We start from the raw sequence: 21,382 nt of genomic DNA, 5'->3' as shown, positions 1-21,382 counted from the left end.
TCAAATACGGTGGTTTAATAGACAGGGCTTGAAGCTCTGAGACCCTTCTTGCAAGTAATAGCCACTAAAATGCCGTTTTCCATGACAGATATTTTAAGGTTCAAAGGGGAGATGTCACGCGCCGCAGCACCAAATCAAGATCGGAGGTGCAGGATGAAAAACTGGTGGTCTTAACAGGCTCGCACCTTTAATGAATGTTTTGCATAATCTGCTGCTCATCAAAGGAGGATCCGTGGATTCATGGAATTTAGAGATAGCAGCTAGTTGAACTTTAATAGTTGAGACAGAAGATCCCTGATTAAATAGGGATGTTAAGAATTTCAAAACCTCTGGGACAGGAGCAGTGATAGGGTCTAAGCCCTTGAGTTGAGCCAGATAGCAAACCTCTTCCACTTACTGAGGTACAATTTGTTAGTGGTAGGTTTGTGGGTCAAGATAAAATGTGAACAACTTCCGGTCTAGTGTGTGACTTCTAACTAAGGTTGGAAGTGGAGGAGCCAAGCTGTCAATTTCAGAGATTGAAGGGACTGATGCCAATGTCCCGACTGATGGATTAGCAAATCCGGGATCATGTCTAAGGTCCACGGATCGTCCACTGCATGCTTTTTCAGGTAAGGAAACCATATCTGACGAGGCCAGTATGGGGCAATCAGAATCATTGAAGACCCTAGCTGAGAAGCTTTTGAATAACTTTGGGAAGGGTGAATTGGAGGAAAAGGCATAAAGCAACCCTGTTGGCCAAGGTTGTGCTAGAGCATCCATGGCTGGTACTTCCTGATGTGGAATCAAGGAGAAGAACCTTTGGCACTTGGTGTTTTGTGGAGTCGCAACAAGGTCGGTTAACGGCCCCCCCATCTCTTGAAAACCTGGGCTGTGCTACTGGGTTTAGGAGACCATTCGTGAGGAGAGAGAATTGTCCTGCTTAATTTGTCCGCCAATACATTTGACTTTCGGGATGTGGGTGCAGCTACCAAGCGGTTGGTAGCTACAGCCCATTCCCACACTCTCATGGCCTCTCTGCAAAGGGATACGATCTGGTCCCTCCTTGTTTGTTCAGATACCAAACCACCGACATGTTGTCTGTGTGGATGGCGATGATGCCCTGAGGAAGGAACTTGTGTAAGGCCTGTAGGGATAGAAGTACAGCCCTCATCTCCAACACGTTGATGTGGAGAAGAGCTTCGTCCGGAAGCCAGGATCCCTGAACTAGCCTGCCCAGACAATGCCCCCCCCACCCTATCTGGGAGGCATCTGTCGTCAGGGTAACCACTGGAGGGGAGAACAAAGGGTTTTCCTGATCCAGGTTGGATGTCTGAAGCCACCAGCGAAGGTCCCTTTGCATATTTCCGTAATCATGATGTGATGATTGAGGGAAGATCTTGGAAGGACCATTGAGTTGATAAGAGCCACTGAAGAATCCTCATGTGTAACCTTGCTAGAGGAACTAACAGTACCGTGGCAGACATTGAGCCTAGAACCTGTAGGACCATCCTGGCTGGGGCTTTGGATCTTGAGATCAGAGCTAGAACTTGGCCCTGTAAAGTTCTCGGCAATTTCGCAGGAAGAAAGACACGCATCAATCTTGAGTCTATCTCTGCTCCTATAAACCTTATGCTGAGAGGGCAGCAAGACAGACTTTGACCAATTGAATGTAATCCCTAGGGAAACACCCAGGAGATGGTGGCTTTGAGGTTGTCCATAAGTAGATGCCTGGTGGTGGCAGTCAGGAGCCAGTCGTCGAGATAGGGAAACACTTGGAATCCAAGACTCCTCAGGTGAGCGTTACTACTGCCAAACACTTGGTGAACACCCTGGGGCTGTGGTGAGACCAAAGGGCAGAGCACAAAATTGGTAATGACTGGTTCCCAGGCTGAAGCGCAGATACCTTCTGGCCTGATGTATCGGTATGTGATAATAGGCGCCCTTGAGGTCTATGGAGCACATCCAAACATCCTTCTCCAACAACGGGAGAATGGATTGCAAAGCGTGACATCGGAATTTGGATTTCGTGACGGATAGGTTTAGTCTGCTGAGATCCAATATTGGTCTCAGGTCCCCTGTCTTTTGGCACTAAAAAGAACCTGAGTAATTTCCTGATCCGATTTGGTCTGTGGGGACGGTTGATGACTCCTTTTCTAGCAGCTTTGAAGCCGGCTGCTATTTCCCTTTGACTGGGTGGTGGGTCCGATCTCTTGGACGAAGGGGTGAGAACTTGAATGGGATGGTGTAACCTCCGGCAATTATCCAAGCACCCATCTGTCCTGAGTGATTGACTCCCAGGCTTCTAGGTGCTTAAAAGCGACACCCGACTGGCTCGAGCAGCACAGCCGGGCAATCCCTCATGTTGTATGGGAGGCTGAAGAGCCCTCTGCCTCCTGGGGAGGCGTCCCTGAAAAAAATTTCCCGCCCTCTGCCTCTGGACGGGAATCTTCCTGCTGTTGGGAGAAAACTTACACTTGCGAGATTTTCGAACCACATTTTCCCCTCCTTTGGCCTTGGAAGGGTAAAAAGGTGGAGGGGAAACGGCCCCCCCCCGGCAGACGCGTTTTCCCCTCTTGCTGCAGCGGGTAAGGTGTCTTTCACCTTGGGTCCAAACAATGAGGACCCATCAAAGGGAGCGACTCTGAAGGCTGAAGGCTCTCCTAGAAACTGGACACAAGCGAGCCAGGCTCTACGAAAGAGCAAGAGCAACGCTGCCCGCCGTTTACCCGCCTCGGCCGCATAAGAAATGAGCCTCATGGAAAGTAGCAATTGACGTGAAAGGTGTGGGATAGCCAACTGAGAGCTAACGGACTGGGCTAGCTGCTCAGGAGTCTGACAACTCCTTGACCAGATCCCTCTGAAGCCTGGTAAAATGTGCCAAATAATTCAGAGACCTTAAAGTAAAGGCCGCTGAAGTCAGGGTGCGCTCCATTACCTATCCATACTCCTAGACTCCTTATTAGGAGGATGGATGGACGTTGAAGCCCTCTGCCACGTCCTGTTGTGTAGCAGATGCCACCACCATGGCATCTACAGCCACGCTTTAGTAAGGAACCTTCTCGGGGAGCAGATAAGAATTTGTTTGGGGACTGGTTCACTGATATCCGGGGTGTCACGCCCGCCGACAAACTAAATCCAGAAGCTTTGAAGCGGAGACAGGAGAGGAGGAGGGCTGAGCCCCAAAGGCCTTGAGGAGCACTGATTGTCCCTCAAGAGGGGGGTTTGACCATCAGCCCTCGTTGTTTGAGGATCTCTAAGATGTCTGCAAAGGAGACATCATCCGAGAGAACGACTAGGGGGACCTCCGCATCATCCATATCCGTGTCGATGTGTAATAGACGGGGAGTCCGATCTCTTCCTTGGGGGTTCCTCTGGATGACTCGAAGAACCCTCAGGAAGAGGGGAACCCCACTGGGGGTAACCCTCGCCTCGGGGCTCCGCTGGCTACGGACAGGAACTGCCAAAGACCCAGTCTCCAAGGTGCTGGTAAAACGGAGAGAGATGGAAAAGAAGATTTGGCCAAGGCACTCTCATGCTCTGAAAGCCGAACTCCAGAATCCTGGGCCGCCCAGTCTCGGCCATGATAGTAGACGGAAGTCCCGGCCGAGAGGAGGGAGAATCGGAGAGAAAACATCGGTCATCGTCCATCCAGCACGGGTCACCGGTCCAGCGAAAAGAAAGTCAGCTTCGGACCCGAGGACCCCGAGTTGGGAGTAAGTAAGTGAGCGAACCCTGAGATCTCCACCGGCTCCAAGAGCACCTGCTCCGACGGAGGAGGAATAGCAATGGGTCATGGTATACCTCAAGCCAAGCCAACTGGTCGGAGCCAAACAAATTTTTGTCATGGGTGTCATACGTGAAAGCGGCCACTGGAGTGGAGCGAAACAAACCTTTGGAAGACTGGGGACTGGAAAAGTCTTTGGAGCACCCTGTCTATATCAGAACGCACCTTGCGACCTCCGTCACATCGAGAAGACCGAGAGGAGACAGAACCCCTCCCAGCAGCTCCATCCTCGGCCGGGCCCGACTAGGGAGCGGGGGCCGGCAGTTCGGCCACTCGACCGAAGAGAGACGCACCGACACATCAGATTCCCCGGTGCGAGGCAGACTTACCGAGGAGGAAGTCTGAGCCCGAGGCCCTTTTGTCGGCCGAGAGCAGTGGAGCCGGAAGACAAGGCTTCTTCAAAAGAGGGTTTAATCAACCCTTTAAGAATTAATTTATTTTTCCTCTCCTGGAGGACCCTAGAGGAAAAGCGGACATACGCTGCATGACTCCTGCAAGTGCTTAAACAATACACACACAGTAGCTCGTCATCAGAAACAGACATCATAAAAGCACATTTAGAACATTTCTTGAAGCGGCCTATGGGGTTGAGACATGTTGATACACAAATCTAGTCACTGACAGGAAAGTACACTAAATTTTAACTACTGATATAAGCTAACAGTAATAAATAAAGCCGACTCTTCCTGTAAAAGAACAGGTAACTCTAATCCAATTTGAACAATTATTAGAGACCCTGTAATTAAAATATTAACAGTCCGGAAGGCCCTGAATGGAGGGGCGAAAACAAACTGAACTCAATCACACACAACAAATCCAAGTCCAATCGTACACAAAGTTAGCGATAGCTGTTAAAACAGCTTTGTGAGCAAAACAGCAAAAACTGACAGAAAAGTTAGTTTAATAAACTACTAGCAGCAGCCAGCTCGAGACCACCTCTCTTCGGGAAGCTGCAAAACGAGATCTGGGGAATGGTGGTAGTGCATCCTGGGATATAGTAAGCTCAGCCAATAAGAGACTAACCCATCATTCAGAATGTAGGAGATAGGATCACATAACATCAAATTTTTGGAAGACTGGGGACTGGAACAGTCTTTGGAGCACCCTGTCTATATCAGAATCTGACATTCTCGAAGACTGGGAGGAAATAGAACTTCGGCAGCGGGTCCAACGGCCTCCCCAAAGGGAGGGGGACTGCTCCTCAGCTACTCACTGAGAGATCGGCGCCGAGGGAATACATACACCAGATTCCATCGGTGGTGAGCGAGGTGGAGGAAGCGGAGAGGAGGAGTGAGCGAGTCGGCGAGGCGAGCGAGCCGAGCAAGGTGCCGAGCCCGGTGACCCACTGCAGCCCCCAGCCATCCAAGCCAGCGGCCCGAGAGGAGGTGACATTGGGTGTGAGGCAGACTGCCGGCCCCTCTCTCAAGTCTTTGAGCAAGGGAGAGGCCTGCCTATGTGTCTCTTGGGTCGGGGATCCGACGGACGTCGGAACCGACGCCCCTTTCTTTTTAGCGGAGAAGGAGAGGATGCCAAGGCTTCTTCAAATGAAGGTTTAATTAACCCTTAAGAATCAATTTATTTTTCCTCTCCTGGAGGACCCTTGAGGAAAAAGCGTGACATACGCTGCATGACTCCTGCAAGTGTTTTGCACCTAAACAATACACACAGAGCGAATGATCGTCTGTGATAGACATTTTGAAACCACATTTTGAACATTTTTAAAGCCCGAAGGCCTAGGAGTCTGAGACATTATAGTAAACAATTCCAATAACTTTAAACAGGAAAATATACAACTTGTTTTACTGATGACAAACCTAAACAAATAGGCTTACAGTTATCGCTTAATAGCGGAAATGACAGGGAACTCTGAAACCCTGAAAGGTTTTAGAAGGGTTGACTGACCGTGAAGGCCCTAGATGAAGGGGGGCCGAAAACAAACTCAACGCAATCACACAACAAGTTTTGACAATCCAAACACACACAATAGAGCGTTAGCCGTTAAAACAGCTTTTGAGACAAAAACAGCAAAACTGACAGAAAAAGTTAGTTAATAATAACTACTCAGCCCAGCCAGCTCGAGACGACGCAGCCGGGAAGAAGCAAAACGAGATCTGGGGAATGGTAGTGGTGCATCCTGGATAATATAATCAGCCAATAAGAGACTTCTCCTGCTTTGGCAGGCATAGCGTCGAGTCGGAGCCGAGGGATCGGCTCCGAACCCATCAGTCAGAATGTAGGCGAGATAGGATCACATAACATCTAATATTTCGGCTTTGTTCCGAAGCTGTTTGAAGTTAATTTCATTAGGTTGTTTTTTTGTTTTTACACCATTCTTTCCAGGCTCGATCCCTGGAAAGAAGAATCTGTATTGTTGGTTTTGTAAGCTAAAGACCATGGTTGATTTTTGTTCTTTTGTATCAATGGGGGCTAAAGAATTAAGGGAATCAAGAAAGACATTATTAAAATAGTTTACAGCATCTTCTAAGGGTAACTTTTTAAGTGAGGTCCAATTTTGGGCTTTTAGGGAGCTACTGAAAGTTAACTGGTTAAGTTTCTAGATGTTCTATATGAGTGGGGTTTGGGTACCAGAGTACAGGTTCTTTGTGTGAAAGCTGGTAAAGGTCGCTTAGGATATCGGGGAGAGTGTTAGTGTTAGAATGTGTGTGTGGATCCGAGACTAGGATCCAATCCAAGATGAAGTCTGGTTGCTTGTTTAACGTTAGTGTACGGCATGTGACTAGCTATGTATATTAGTGCAGGTTAATACAACTGGCTGGTGAATTTGAGATTAGATTTTGCCAATTAATGTTTCTAAACCCTAAAATAACAGTTTCATTGAATATATTTTGAGTTGTCCAAGATAGAAAATATTACAGAATAGGGATGTTTTAGCCTAGGGAAATTTACACTGCTACTATGCATAAATGTTAAACTACTATTTATTTGTAATAATGCTATTAAAATTTCCATGTTGCCAAACGCTGGGGACTAGTTTAGAAAAAGGATGTAATGGTTAAGGGAGTTGAGGTAGATTAAAGCTACACCCCCCTTTATTTTGAAGCCGTTTTTTCCGTATGATATTGAAACCAGTTGGAACTATTTCAGTGTCTGACATATGTGGCTTTAGCCAAGTTTGTGGCTGTTACTACACCAGGGGTGTACTGAGAGACCCAGTCATGAAATTCTGTAATTTTGTTACAAACACTACGTATGTTGTTTGTTGTAATGAATAGATTTCGTGTGTTAGTAGGTGACTTAGAAGAGGAAGAGGGGATGTGGCTGATATTGGGAGAGAGAGAGAGAGAGAGAGGAAAGGGCATGGAATTGGATGTATGTCATCGCTTTGAGACAGTAACAAGAGCTGATTTATATGGTGTGAAATGTACTGAGTTTTTGAGAACAGGAATGATTAGAAAGTGAAAATAATCAATTGTGATACTGGGCGTTTTGAAGAGTTATTAATACAGGATATAGGTAGAGGTAAAAGCTAAATTATGAATGTGACTAGGGAAATTGGTTGGTGTTTAAAGAATAATGGGCACTTAGTAGATAATATGTGGGTGTAGCTGATTGGGTGATGGCATACAGAGAAGTGGTTTAGGGAAGTGTAATGGAAGAGGGGTGGGTGGAAATGAGGGTATGGTAGGGGAGCGAATTGAGCCAGAGCATAGCGGGTTGAATCACTTGAGAAAAACAAACAAAACCAAAATCAGCTACTACCACTAGCCGCAGATCAGTGCCTTATCACTTACTTCCAAAGCTTTACTCAAATTCTAGTTCAAACTACGGTTATAGACTATGGATTCTATCAAAATAATTATTCCCCGCTGTGTGGGGTCACTTCCAAGAGGGAAGGGTACTTGCATAAAAATCAAGGGGGTTAAAGAAGATCTGATGTCGTGTGCATGCCACACCTATGCTATAGAAAAGAAAATCTAAAGGAGTTCAACAAAGAGAGAGACATATACATGGTTTAGGACATACACTGGTCAGACTACTACTGTGATGGTACTTGTTGCTGCACTTCTTATGGGAGGGGAATGCTTTTACCCAGCCATGCAGCCACTTCAGGAAAATAGGCCACAGTGCAATAAACAGAACAGTGAGCAGACTACAACGAGACTCTGGCCGAAGCTCTAACACAGCTACACTATATTTTAAAATGGTTGTGCTGTAAGCTACTTAAAATAACAATAATGCAAACTGCCCAAGTCAAAACATCTGCAACATTACATGCAAGATACGATTTAAAAATCAGCAAATTTGACATTGCTTGAGACATAACCATTTTACATCTTATCCTTCTACTTTCATAGGCAATATTTTTTTTTAAATATACACTGATGACACCGATACCCTTGTGAAAATCTGTGATCAACCATAAATAAAAATGTCACTCTCTGAAACCCGATTCAAATGAACAGAGCCAGAGAACCCTACAGAACTATTCTGCAGTACTTACTTCAGACCGTGTTCCATTACATCTCATTCAAGAGATGAATTCTGTAACTATATACTGGAAAATGTGAATTAGGGGTTTTGGGGTATCAAGTCATAATGGAAAGGACTGGAAGGCTGAGCAGACAAAGCAAGGCAACTTCCCTTCTCATGCAGTGGTCAACAGACTAGTCATTGGTAGTATGATACCTGCAAGTGCTTCCTCTTCTCAGAAGACCAAGTGCAGCAATGTAAAAAAAAAAAAAAAAAGCTCCTTTTGCTCTTCACAGGAATGCATCTGACAGTGACCTGAAGTGGTAGTGGAACAGTGTATATGATAAGAATGAAAAACAGAAGACAAATGAGATTTACGTAGTACACCTGTCATGTATAGTTCTGGGTGGTTTCCTCCATTAAGCAGCAAAGGACTAGGCAACTGGTCATCAGTTACAGAAAAGGGTTCTAGAAACCAAATCCCTCTGCCTCCAAGTGTGAAAATAATACAAAACAAAATGCCTATTCTGTAACAAGAACCAACACTTCTTCCTACAACAGACATGATCTTTGTATAATTATCAGCTCAAATGTCAGAGGATAGGCAAGAGCTGCTTATAGCCAGCTAATGCAGATGAAAATGTGTTCTGACATACTATAACACATCCCCACTAGAAGACTAAAAGGTTGAAGCAGATCAGTAAATCACTGAAAGGTACAGTGTACCCATTGGAGAAGCATGCCATACTAACATTAGAAACTCTGTACTGGGGAGGGTTAAGGATGGGACAAAAAGTGTAGGGCACCCAGAGTTCACCTACCTAGACTCTTTTAAATTAAGGAACACAGCCCAGTGGCAGAAGTTCAAACAACAGGAATAAAAATATACAGCATGCATACACCCATGCAGTCTTCAACAAGGTATGGCCATACTGTTTATTCAAATGAGTGGTAACAGACAGTGCAGACTATAACTGCTCCACAAAAAGAAGAGACTGACGAGAATGGGAAGAAAATCTCACCACAAAGTGGTTTCTCGCGCTCAGGAATGTGGCAGCAACTCTGTAGTAGCCACAAGCTGTATTCTGCAAATTCTTCCAATAGCAGAGTGACCAACCAGACTTGTGATTTGTTAATTCCTGCAAGTTGTTCAAGAATACATGCTATGCACTTACAGAGAACAGTCTGCAGAGTTTGACAATAAACAGGTGTACTACATAAATCTTATATACATACACTGTAAAACGGAAATCCTAGGTTGAAATAAAGACAATTTAATTTTGTCTTCAATCTTCATCACTTTAAACAACTGGACAAAGCAAGTAAAAATTGTAAAATATCCAGAAAAGATTCAAGTTAATAGGTGGGATGACTATCAACCCCTTTATTTGTACAGACATTTTTAAAAAGTATATGCACATATACATGTGCGTACAGACACACACACAGACATAGCCTAATGATACAGAGCATTTAAATTTGCTTAGGTTGGCAAGTAAGACAAAAATGATGTTAGTGAAATCCTTTGATACACGACTAATATAAAATACTGCAACACAACATGAACTACAACTATGTACCTTCTGCATTAATACTTAGTTCTACCGCATCATCTGCAGATCTTGCATATGGGTTACTTCCTGCCATCGGCACAAGGCATTCTGTATAGATGTAACCAACTCGTGGCAGTGTTAAGGTTGAAATCAACAGATCCACAGCTAGCTGCCCAACATTTCCAACAGACACAGCTGGCTGCAACAAACAATGATGACATTTTATTTGCTATGTAATTTACTCGGAACAAATTTAAAAAAATAAATAATTTGCTACATTATAGTGAACAATTAAATAAAAGGACAGTAGTGTGGATTAACAAAACTGATTATCAGTTCTCAGCACTCCACCTGCTGCATTTCCATTGTCTAGTAGTACAAATAAACTCTGGGGTAATGGTTCTCTTATGAACAGTGACTACAAATGAAATCCATAAAACAAGAGCATTAACAATACTATGTAGATACCGCACACACATTACATACATTATATTACATGTGTGTACATACTACACACACACAGATATATCCATCTATATTTATTTGTGTATATATATATATATATATATATATATATATATATATACATATATATATATATATATATATATATATATGTATATACACACACACATACATATACACACACGCAGACACACATATATCTATATACATATATATATATATATATATGCATACACACACAGACACACACACACACACACACACACACACACACACACACACACACACACACACACACACACACACAGGGCCTCTATCAGATTACTGAAGTTTCAAAACTTAGAAAGTCATATGGTCGGCACCATATGATTGAAGTTTTGAAACTTTGAACATTGTGAATGGAAATCACGATTCAGCGAAGAATGGGAGATTTACTCTTTACCGCAATGTAGTGCGATTCCCCCATTTTCCCCTAACTCATAACTCTATTAATACAAGACCCCTTTCCTCCTTCACGTCCCTTTGACCATTTTTTACTCCCTTCTATCCCTTACACATCATAAGTATTTCTAATCCACCCACAATTGATTTCTCATCATCTCATGTTGTTCAGAACCTATTATCATTGTGAACTATAACGATACACTGCTTACAATACATAAACTTAATTTTTGTAAATATTAGACTAGAGCAATAGATCAGAGATTTCTAATACATTGTACAACTTCTGATGATCCTGCTTATAGGTTCATAGGTAGGTACTAGGCTATCGGCCCAAGGGCCAACGTAAGCCTAGCCAGCAAGGTTCCACAGCTTACACCACCTAAAAAAGTTATTTTCCTGTGCCACTGTCCGAAAGAGACAGAAGTGATCCCTGGGGTGTATTTCCTATTTCCCATCCACTCATCAAGATTTTTCTTGAAGAGTGCTAATGAAGAACTTTGCTTGACATAAATGGGTAGCTTGTTCCAGAGTATAGGAAGTCTCTGGGTCAGGAATCTATCCCTCCAGCATGTCCTGTTTATTGTGGTGACAAGTTTTAGGTCCCTACAGCATGTAGCTCGGAGGGATTGGGATTTCTTTAGGTATAGCATGTCCAACAGCTCTGGGTTTGACATAGTTTTATATGTTAGGCAGAGATCACCTCAGAGTAAGCGATATGCTACGGAGTAAAGCTGGAGTTTTTTTAGGCGGTCAGTGTAGGGCATTTGTTTGAGGCCAGTAATCCTCTTTGTGAGGTACTTCTGTGGCCTTTCCAGCTGCTGCAGATGTCTATATCACCTCAAATAGATTCTTATTGACTTTGTATTGATTTTTGTTTTGTTTGATATTGATTTTTGTTGTGTTTGATATGTCTGTATGTGGAGCTTTTCTCTCCGGGCCTTCATTGAAAAAGGGCTCATTTTGGCCCAATGGACTTTCCTGGTTAACAAACTGCAAATAAATTAAAATTAAATATTTAATTAGCAGGGGTTGTGAGGGAGGGGGCTTGCCTCCCTGCAAAACATTAAAAAAATAAAGACATTAAAAACAGAAAAATTCTATTTAATGTCTGACGTTCCGAAACTTCGAAATTCATATGGCCGAGACCATATGATCGAAGTTTTGGAACTTCAATAATCTGACATAGATTCATACATACATATGTATATAAAAAACACAAATAGTGGAGTCTTTATACTACTAAATGGAGGTGTACTAAACTTGTTGGAATCTTGCAGCTCTAACTGGATTTGTTTGCATTATTTTCCTTGTTTCACCTAGGTATGGACCAGACAACAGGTGAGTGGCTTGAGGATTGCTGTTGCCAATCCTGGTCCTATTGGTAGTTGTCATTACTGGCATGAAAAGGAATAGTTCCACCCCTGCCTTAACTGTTTGTCCAAGATTTTCCCTCAACTCCGTTGTTTCCCTGCTGATGCCTGGTACTTTTGCCCTTTAAGTGGGTGTTGCTGTACAATGTATGAAGGTGAGTTGTGTAGGCTGGTGTTTTATAGTGCAGGGCTGTGATGTACTGATGATCTTGTTGGAGTGCTACTACACTAACTTGATTTTTTTTTTATAAACATACTGCCTTGATTTCACCCAAGTGAAGCAGCAGAAAACAAATTATATTTTAGTTGACCCACCACAACAGTTCACATTTAAAATGTTGTGTACTTACAGTTTTCTGCCTTTTACGTCACCCCCCCCCCAAAAAAAAGCCTCTACTTAAAAAATGAATCCCATCCTCGGTTTAATTTTATTAATTGTAGGAAAGTGGAGTGTTCCTTCTACTTACTATTTCTGGCAGTTCACCATTTAGTAACCATTACCCAACATCTTGTCACAGTGTTTATATTACGCTGTCGAAAACAAACTGTCGACAGCATAATAACTGACATGAAAATGTCGAAACCCCCGAACATCAAACACACACACACACACACACACACACACACACACACACACACAGACACACACAAAACACAACACAAATTGCTCTATGCAGGGGGGGGGCAAGCCCCCCCCCCCTGCACTCCCCCACACCCCGCTACTTAAATATACTAACTCTGAGATCGCAATACATTGCAGTAAAATGGAAATTTCCCCTTACGGAGATTTCCATTTACACGCGCAATGACTTTCGCTTTCAACATTTTGATGCCGACAATATCAACTTCGATACTGTTGGCCTTTGACAGGGTGAAGTAGACCCTTGTCACATAGTAGTTTCTATTGAGTTGGCAGTTTGCTGTCCCATTATATTGCCAGCCTGCACATTCTAGGAGCTCTGAGACAAAGTAGCAACTACTTCATGCTTATGACCAATCACTTACTGATACAGATTGTGAAAGGTGTAAATCCTTGTTTAATTTGGAGGTCAAAAGCTATTTATGCAGGTCAGTAGGCAGCTTTTCCATTACCCAACTACAGACCCACTTTTGCGTGTCCACTCCCAGATAAATTCCTTCAACTCTTAACTAATTATTGTCCACAACTTCTCCTCTGGTTGATAAAAACATGCCTGGCCTGTACATAAAACTAAAGACAATAAAAACATTTATACTGCTTGTATATTACTGTCCATACCTGTAAACAAAAGCTTTTTTAATTATCCTTTGTTTAGTCTGTTCCCACATCTCATTAGCTGCCATACCAGAACCCTTTTTTAATCTACTCTCCTAAATACTTCATGTTATTAAATCCCCATAAGTATGGATACACAATTTATGGCTACAGCCTTTGATTTATCTTCATTAATTTTATATCCTGAAAAGACTTGAGAAACTATCTCAAAATGTTCCACAATGCTGCGGATGTCCTTTTCTGGATTTATCAGATATAAAGACAATACAGTCTACAAATAAAAACCAACTTTTTTGATCATCATATCAACTATATCCTTGAGTATGAGTCCCTTGTTTTCTTCGTTAGTGGATCTATATATAAAGCAAATAAAGAGGAAAGAGGACACCCCTGCCTGGTTCCTCTTTTTATACACAATTTAATTCAGACACAAAATTACTGAAGACAAAACAAAGGCTATAGCTGTAAACTATGTACCCACACATGAATTATTCAGCAATACCAGTATCTATGGGAACACGATAAGATGAAGTATTTAGAGGTATGGGTTAAAAAGGATTCTACTATGACAGCTAAGAATATATAACAGACTAAACAAAAGATACAAAAACTGAAAAACTGGAAGCTCTTATCTATGGATTAAAAGATACAAGCAGTAAAATGTTTTTAGTCCCTTTAGCTTTACTCACAGGTCAGGTATATGTTTTTATCAACCAGCTGAGAAGTTGCAGATAGAAATTAATAGAGTTGAAGGATTTTATCTGGGAGGGGAAGTGGGCAGGAGTCAAGTGGGAAAGTTGATTCTTCAAATAAAATAAGGACTACCTGATTTGCAGGGATACTTTAGAGCTACACAGTTCCAGATGTTGTACATAACACAAGCAGAAAGCTATGATTCAAAAGTGGATTCAAAGTGGAAAGAGATGATGATGAAGCAGGGAGGAAATTCAAAATACAAGGACAAAATGGGATTTTGGATTCAGATCCCTTCTAAACAGTAATACAGAATATTACATTCATAAAGTAGCAGAAAGTATTCTAAAAATTAAGACAACTCGTGAATGGATATGGAAGATTCTGCTGACATACATGATGCTATTAGGGGTACAGAGAATAGGCAAAAGGGGGCTGGAATTAACCGAAGGATATTGACAAAGGAGCCAAGGTATTAGGGACAAATAGAGAAGGAAGGCAAGGTAAGAGAGTGGGAACAGGCCAAGAAGACATTCAAACTGCAGGCTAGATGCTGGTCTTCCTCCATATCAAGGACTGAGTACAGGCAAACAGAAAAGGATAGGGAATTCTAAGTGAGAGACCTGCACTGATAGAGTTTTTAGTTGAATCTAGAACAGAAGCTACTGTTTGGAGAAAAAAAAAGAATCATTTGTAGGGATATAATATTGAACGCCAACTATAGGAATCTGGAAGTGGCTAGAAAAGACTGCAAATTGCTTACCCAGTCTCTCTTCCCAAAGAAACAGTGGGAAGACATATGTATGGCTAACACATATGGAAATTCTACTAGATCTAAGAGTTTTTACATAAATAATTTTTATTCTCCAAACAAGCACCAAAGAATTTTTCCTCAGTTACATGGCAAATGCTGAAGGTGTGATGAGGAAGAAAGGCTCAACTTGGTGCGTATGTTTTGGGAGCATAATGAGTTGGGAGATTTTAAAAATTCCCTACACAGTACTGGGTCAGCAAATAGCCATAACTAAGGAAATGATTTTCTTAGCTGGGGTACAGGATCTAAATTGCCTAGACAGAGTAAGGCCTTGTTAAGTTAAATTCTGGTGGCTGCCAAAAAAGCAATTACCAGAACATGGAAATACAAACCTAAACCAACAGTGTATGAAGTAACGAATATTGTAACAAAGACAAGAGAAGTGGAAACGGGATCTTTAGAAAAGGGTAGGAACAAATTACAAAGAAAAAAGTGAAAAATGTGGGAATAATACATGCAGAAAAATGTTTTGGAGGAAGAGTGAGGTTTAAGGGAAATCAGGAATTGACCAAGTTACATAATGTTGGCCTTTTTATATTGTACAAAAGAATATGGGCCAGATTCAATAACGTCTGCATTAAGTGTACATGACATGCATTCAAGAACATCCCTACCACATTTTTTGTGCTTTCTAGTCACTAAAAGTTTCCAGCAAGTGTACATGTCGTCTACACGTTGTGGTAACATTGATGAATTCTTGTCAATATTTTAAAATGCAGGAAAATCAGCAGGAAAACTAAAATTAGGAGGAAGAAGGTGTAGGTTATGACTGTGTTGTCTGTAAGCTCAGAACAGTGTACACAGTGTAGGAGTTACTGCATCTCAGGGTATACATGATGTATAATGCTTATAGCTGTGAACAAGTAAATATGTTTTTTTTTTGTTATATAGATTTATTTTTGCCCATCACAAGTGATAATTCAATGAAAGTATTAAAAGGAACAAAAATTGCTGTACTTCGTTACTTCACCCTTTTTTTAAATAAGAAATATTTTTATTAAGGCATCACTTACGACATAGGCAATCATACATTTATCTAAATGAAAACAAACCACACCAAAACATTCCTAGTTGCAAGCCTATCCCAGCTGCAAACATTTCTCCTGACAAGAGGCCACTAGCCTAAAGGGACTAACCCAGTCAATAAAGGATAAATAAAATAAAAAACAAATCGCAGTTGCAATAGTCCATTTTGTTTTTCCTTAACATTTCAGCAAACATAATTTGCACTTTAGTACAGTATTTTTTCATGTCATTCACTACACTGTTAAATTATCCCTTTCCTTTTTTGAATCATGCCAACCTGTTAATTTACTGTTCCTTTCCTGTGACTGACTTGGACTCCAACTGACATTTGACTTTTAGTAGCTTTCCCCTTCTTCACATAATGGCTGGAACCCGTTTCCTATACAATTCCTCTTTCACTTCTTGCATGCAACTTTTTGCATAACATCCCTTAAGTTTCGCACTTTATCTTACATTTCTTCATCTTCTGTCCCCCTCTCCCTTGCTATTCGTCACTTACTTCCAGATCTCCAACCCAATTATGATCATCCTCCTCCTGCACAAAGCCCTTTCTGTAGTACCCTGCTGTCCCTAAGAATGCCTTCACCTGCTTTTTGGTAACAGATGCAGAGCATTCCTGAATGGCTTCTACTTTGGCAGGTTCTGGCCTGATCGTACCAATCCACACTCTAAGTCCCAGGTAGGAGACCTCTGCCATACCCACCTGACATTTGCTGGGCATAATGATCAACCCTGCCCTCTGTAGCCTGCCCAGCACCTCCCAGACATTATAGGTGCTCTTGCCAGGAATGTCTGTAGATGGCAATATAATCTAGGTATGCAAGGGCAAACCCTCCTCCTCCTGCTAGGATATGATCTATCAGCCTCTGGAAAGTTGCTGGGGCATTCTTCATCCCAAAGAGCATCTTTGTGAAGTCATAAAGGCTGACTTCTCTCTAGCACTGAAAGTCAAGGGCACCTGCCAGTAACCATTGGTAAGATCAATAGTTGTAAGATACTTAGCATCACCCAGCTGCTCTAGGGCCTCTTCTGTCCTAGGCATGGGGTAAGCATCTGACTCGTGTGACTATTTAATTCCCTATAGTCCACACAGAACCTGGTGCTACCATCCTTCTTTGGCACCCGCACCACTGGGGAGGCCCAGGGACAGTCGGACTCTTGAATCACCCCTAGTTCCAAAATCTCCTGTATCTCCTCCCTCAGAGACTGTTTGACTCCCTCAGGTACTCTATAAGGGCGCCTGCCTAATAGGGCTTTGGGGTCCTGTATCCACCTAGTGCTGCACCAGGTGGGTGTACCCTGGTTTTCCAGTGAACATGTCCCCAAACTCCTGTAACACTGCTTGGGTTTCTTGAACCTGGGTAGGAGATAGCTGCTGGGACACTGCTACCCCATCTACTGAGGTGTCAGTCTGAGCCTCATTGAGGAGATCAGTCACCAGATCTCCCTCAGACTCCTCCTGCAATCCACTGCAAATGCTCAGCACAAGGGCCTCCCCATCACGGTAAGGTTTCATCATGTTAACATGGTACAGTTTGTGCCCCTGCCTAGCAGTTCCACCATGTAGTTAACATCACTTACCTTTTTACCACCTTGTAGGGTCCCTCCCAAGCTGCTTGCAGCTTGTTGTGTCTGACAGGAATGAGAACCATTACCTGCTGCTCCACAGCATACTCTCTAGCTTGAGCATTTCTGTCATACGATACCTTTTTCTGTTTCTTCTTACTACCCAGTACTAGAGAGTTCAGAGATCACAGAGAAATACTTAAAATAATACAGTAGAAAAGTTCTGACATCACAGAAAAACAAACTAATCTTCCTATTTTCTGGCTATATCTAAGAGAAAACACAGTTCTAAACTCCTACTTACATATAGAGACAGGCAGAGTGGCAAGTTGGATGTTAAATGATCTAATGTTCTCATTCTTTCGGTCCTTAAATTGATAACACAATACCACTGATTTATTTCAGATTACATCATTTCACTCTGATTCCCAGACTAACAGACTCTGAGGTTAACAGCCCTTTTGATCTTGCAGCTGGTCAGGAACCAGAGCAATAAAATAAATTATACCTGCAAATTCTAGCCATTAACTCTGGCCTCAAAACAGCAGGCAGAATGCCTTTATCTAGACATCTCGGGTCAGAGTTTTGACATCAAAGAATTGACTTATCAGATTGTTACAGCAGAGTGCAGTTACATTTTTACAGTTCCGCATTTAACACCATGTTTTCTCATTTAAGAGAGCAAGCCTGCGGCTTATATTAATATTTACAAATGACAGAATTATCTACAAAATTCTATCCTCACAAAGGGTGTCAATCTTCTTTATCTTTGTTTTTACAATGCAACCTGATATAGTTTCTTTGTGCCATCTACTGACTTACTTTCCAGAAGCTGGTAGAGTGCCTCTGGCTAAAAAAAGGAGTTGCTATAGTAAAGAACAAGGCATCAGCCAATATCCCTTCCTAGCCTGGTCTGTCTTTTCTGTTGTGCACTTTTGCCTGCACTACTTCTCTGTTTTGATGACTTTCTGGACTTTCCACTAACAACTTTCCTCATGTCCCTTAGTTCCATACCTGGCTCTGCCACCTATCTGTTTTGTAGTCCTCATGCATGTTACTTTGAGGCACTGGCATTCTTATTCACCTCCACCTATTTATTCTTGAGGAGCTAGAACCTTGTAGTAATTCTTTGAACAGTTGTGCTTTCTCTCCAGTCAACTTCCAGGTCTTCACCCTGGTCTCTGCTGACTTTACAGCCTTTTCTGACCACTGCTTGCAGCCGATTGTGGCAACCAGTGATTTATGCTATGGATGATCGGTTTCACTGGGGATGACTTTGCAATGGACGATTCTTTCCCAGTACCCTTTCCATAATAGAAGGAGGTCTACACGAGTTGCATGTTGACCACTCTTGTATGTAATCTTGTGACTGCCTCTTGCTGACCCATGTGTTGGCTACTATCAAGCCATTTGCCAAACAGAAAACTAAAATGGTCTCTCCTTTGTTCATGTTGCCCCACCCATGTTGACTCAGGCAATCCAGATACAAGTACCTTCAAGTCACCTGTTAACACCTGTTTTATCTGAAGAGTCCTGTGACTTGTCTGAATGCACTTTTTTTCACTACCAAATCATGTTGTCCTGTTTTATCTGAAGAGTCCTGTGACTTATCTGAATGCACTTTTTTTTCACTACCACAACCCTACTTTCAATAGGGACCCAGCTATTCAGAGAAGTGGATAAATCTCCAGAATACTTCCCTATCATTACACTGGAGTCTATTTGCCAGGAGTCTTGTTACTAATTCTAATGAGATCCCTCACTGTCTTCTGAAGCCTCACCACAATTCCCACATCATTTCTAAAAAGTCTTCCTCCTCAGTAGCAGACTCTGGATCTCTAGCCAGTTGGCTTTGCTCCACTGCCCTTACATTTGGTCTCCCGGATGCACAGGATGTCCAATTGCTTACTTATCATCATGTCATCCATTTCCAAGCTTCATCCTGTCAGTGAACGTATATTGAGGTTAACAATCCTTAGTTCATGTTTGGCAGGTTAATCAGTTTTACATCAAGCTTTTGCTTAGAGCTATTCCAGGTCGCCCAAGCTGGGCTGCTGGATAAGCGGCTGTCCAGTAGCTTTCTGACCCAGGGTTGCTGGGCTTTATGGCAGGACACATTGGCCAAAAGAGGCATATACACCCCTCCTGCTGTTAGCACAGGTCCCTGGCGTAGGTAGGAGTAGGTCAACTCCTCAACCCACTTATCACCGCAAACACTCATACCCATTTGCCAACATTAATCAACATGACCGAATCACCTACACCCATATGTTACACCAGTAAGTGGTAAGCGCTGCCACAGTGCACAGCCTGTGATGTGTGTTTTCCTATCATGAGGATACTATGCACCATAGCAGATGCTCAAAGTGGTTGGTTTCTACAACTCTTTCCCCTACAGGATACCATGTAGAGTTCGTGCTGCTGTCCGTAGATCTAGCTAGAGGCATTACTGTAAGGCTGCGTTTGTTTTTTTACTGGATAATTTGGCTGGTTTCTGTTAATATGCCTTAAACAGACAGTGTTTAAACCAGTTTGCACTTGTTTGCTCAAAGCTGCAGTGAGATAGGCCATCTGCCATTGCTCTGCTGGGAGACTGGAAAAAGATACAGGCTTATTTTCAACTGTTTTCTGCACTTCTGTTTCATTAAACACTTGCTGCATATCCGTTTAAACTGTGCAGCTGTTTGTTGTGGTATTTAAGCTTGGTGGCTTTGAGTTGCCCGCCTCTAGTATAAAATCTGACATTGGGCACACCTTCAGCCCTATTACATCAACTCATTCAACTGTGTTACAGTGAGATAAGTTGTGAAGGCCCATCCCTTTAGCTTAAAATTACCTCCAGTCTCCTCACTTTCTACTAAAATCTGTGCCTTTTTGGCACTTCCTACTTCATTTGCTGCTTGTGCTTAGGAGTCCAACTGCATTTTGTTTGCCTCATTTATTACTGTTTGTCAATAGCCTTATTAAACTGAGGACAGTATTATACTGAATTACTGCTTTATTTGAGCGGTCTTTTACTGTTGTGATTCTCAGCTACTGTTTTAAAGCAATTTACTGATTAACTATATTTCATTGCTATCTACTGCAATTCGTTACTGTTTAACAGCATTTTACTGCATTTCATTACTGTTTAACTGTACTTTTTCATACTGTGAGTTCTGTTCTTTTGACCATAAGTGGTTAATCTGTGCTTCTTTGTGAGCTTTTTACTGTGCTCTTAACCTTAAATTGAGTAGCGTAGTCTAGATACAGGTTTGCTGCATCCAGAGCTTCAGCTACACAGTTTTTAACCCTTTTTGAGATATTCCAGCTACACATTTTCCCTTAGTAGCACTTGTGTGATCACCTAGTAGTACTACTTTTAGACCTTCCACCCTTTACCCTTTAGGCTCTCTCTAGCCTCTCTCCCTCAGAAAATTGTCCATCCATATCTGTCAGAAACTATGTTTTCTCCTGCCAGTCTGGTTGATATGAGCATCTTGAGACAGACAGTGTAGCAACTGACTCATGTACATGGACAACCTTCTACTACTACCACCTAGGAACACAATTTGTGAGAGATGCAGTTGCATCAAGCACCTAGTGTCATTGCTGTCTCCCCCCACAAGCCAGCATATCTGGCATCAAGAAGGTTGTCAACACAAACACCACACCCCACATACACCTACACAACACACCCCACATATGTGGAGGTGCTCAACACAAACACAGCCAAACAAAAGAGACAGCCGAGGCAAAAAATACATGCAAACTCCACTACCCACCACACAGAGTCCACAAACCTGTTTCACTTAGCCACTAAGGCCAAAACATAAACCCAACATATTAGTCATAGGAGACTCCATTGTGAGACACTTAGATGTGCCCCTCACCAGGCGAAGAAGAAAGTCACAGCTAGTTGTTTGTCAGGTGCCAGAATCCACCATACCACCCATGCACTTAAGTCTTTTAACAGGTACTGTTAGGACTCTGTCATAGTCCATGTTGGTCATAGTCCAT

At 42.4% G+C, this 21,382-nt stretch overlaps 1 protein-coding gene across 1 annotated transcript in view; it reads right to left on the bottom strand.

The window, feature by feature from the left end:
- PSMG2 (proteasome assembly chaperone 2) overlaps positions 1–21,382 on the bottom strand; it is a 415,374-nt gene that overhangs the window by 370,773 nt on the left and 23,219 nt on the right. Inside the window, exon 2 of the mRNA XM_044067193.1 lies at positions 9,778–9,949. Within this exon, the coding sequence (XP_043923128.1) occupies positions 9,778–9,949 (172 nt within the window). The remainder of the gene's footprint in view (positions 1–9,777; positions 9,950–21,382) is intronic.

The sequence above is a fragment of the Protopterus annectens genome, chromosome 3.part1 (assembly GCF_019279795.1).
Source record: "Protopterus annectens isolate FY-2018-M chromosome 3.part1, PAN1.0, whole genome shotgun sequence".
NCBI classification, from domain to species: Eukaryota; Metazoa; Chordata; order Ceratodontiformes; family Protopteridae; genus Protopterus; species Protopterus annectens.
This window is presented reverse-complemented; position numbering and strand designations above follow the sequence as displayed.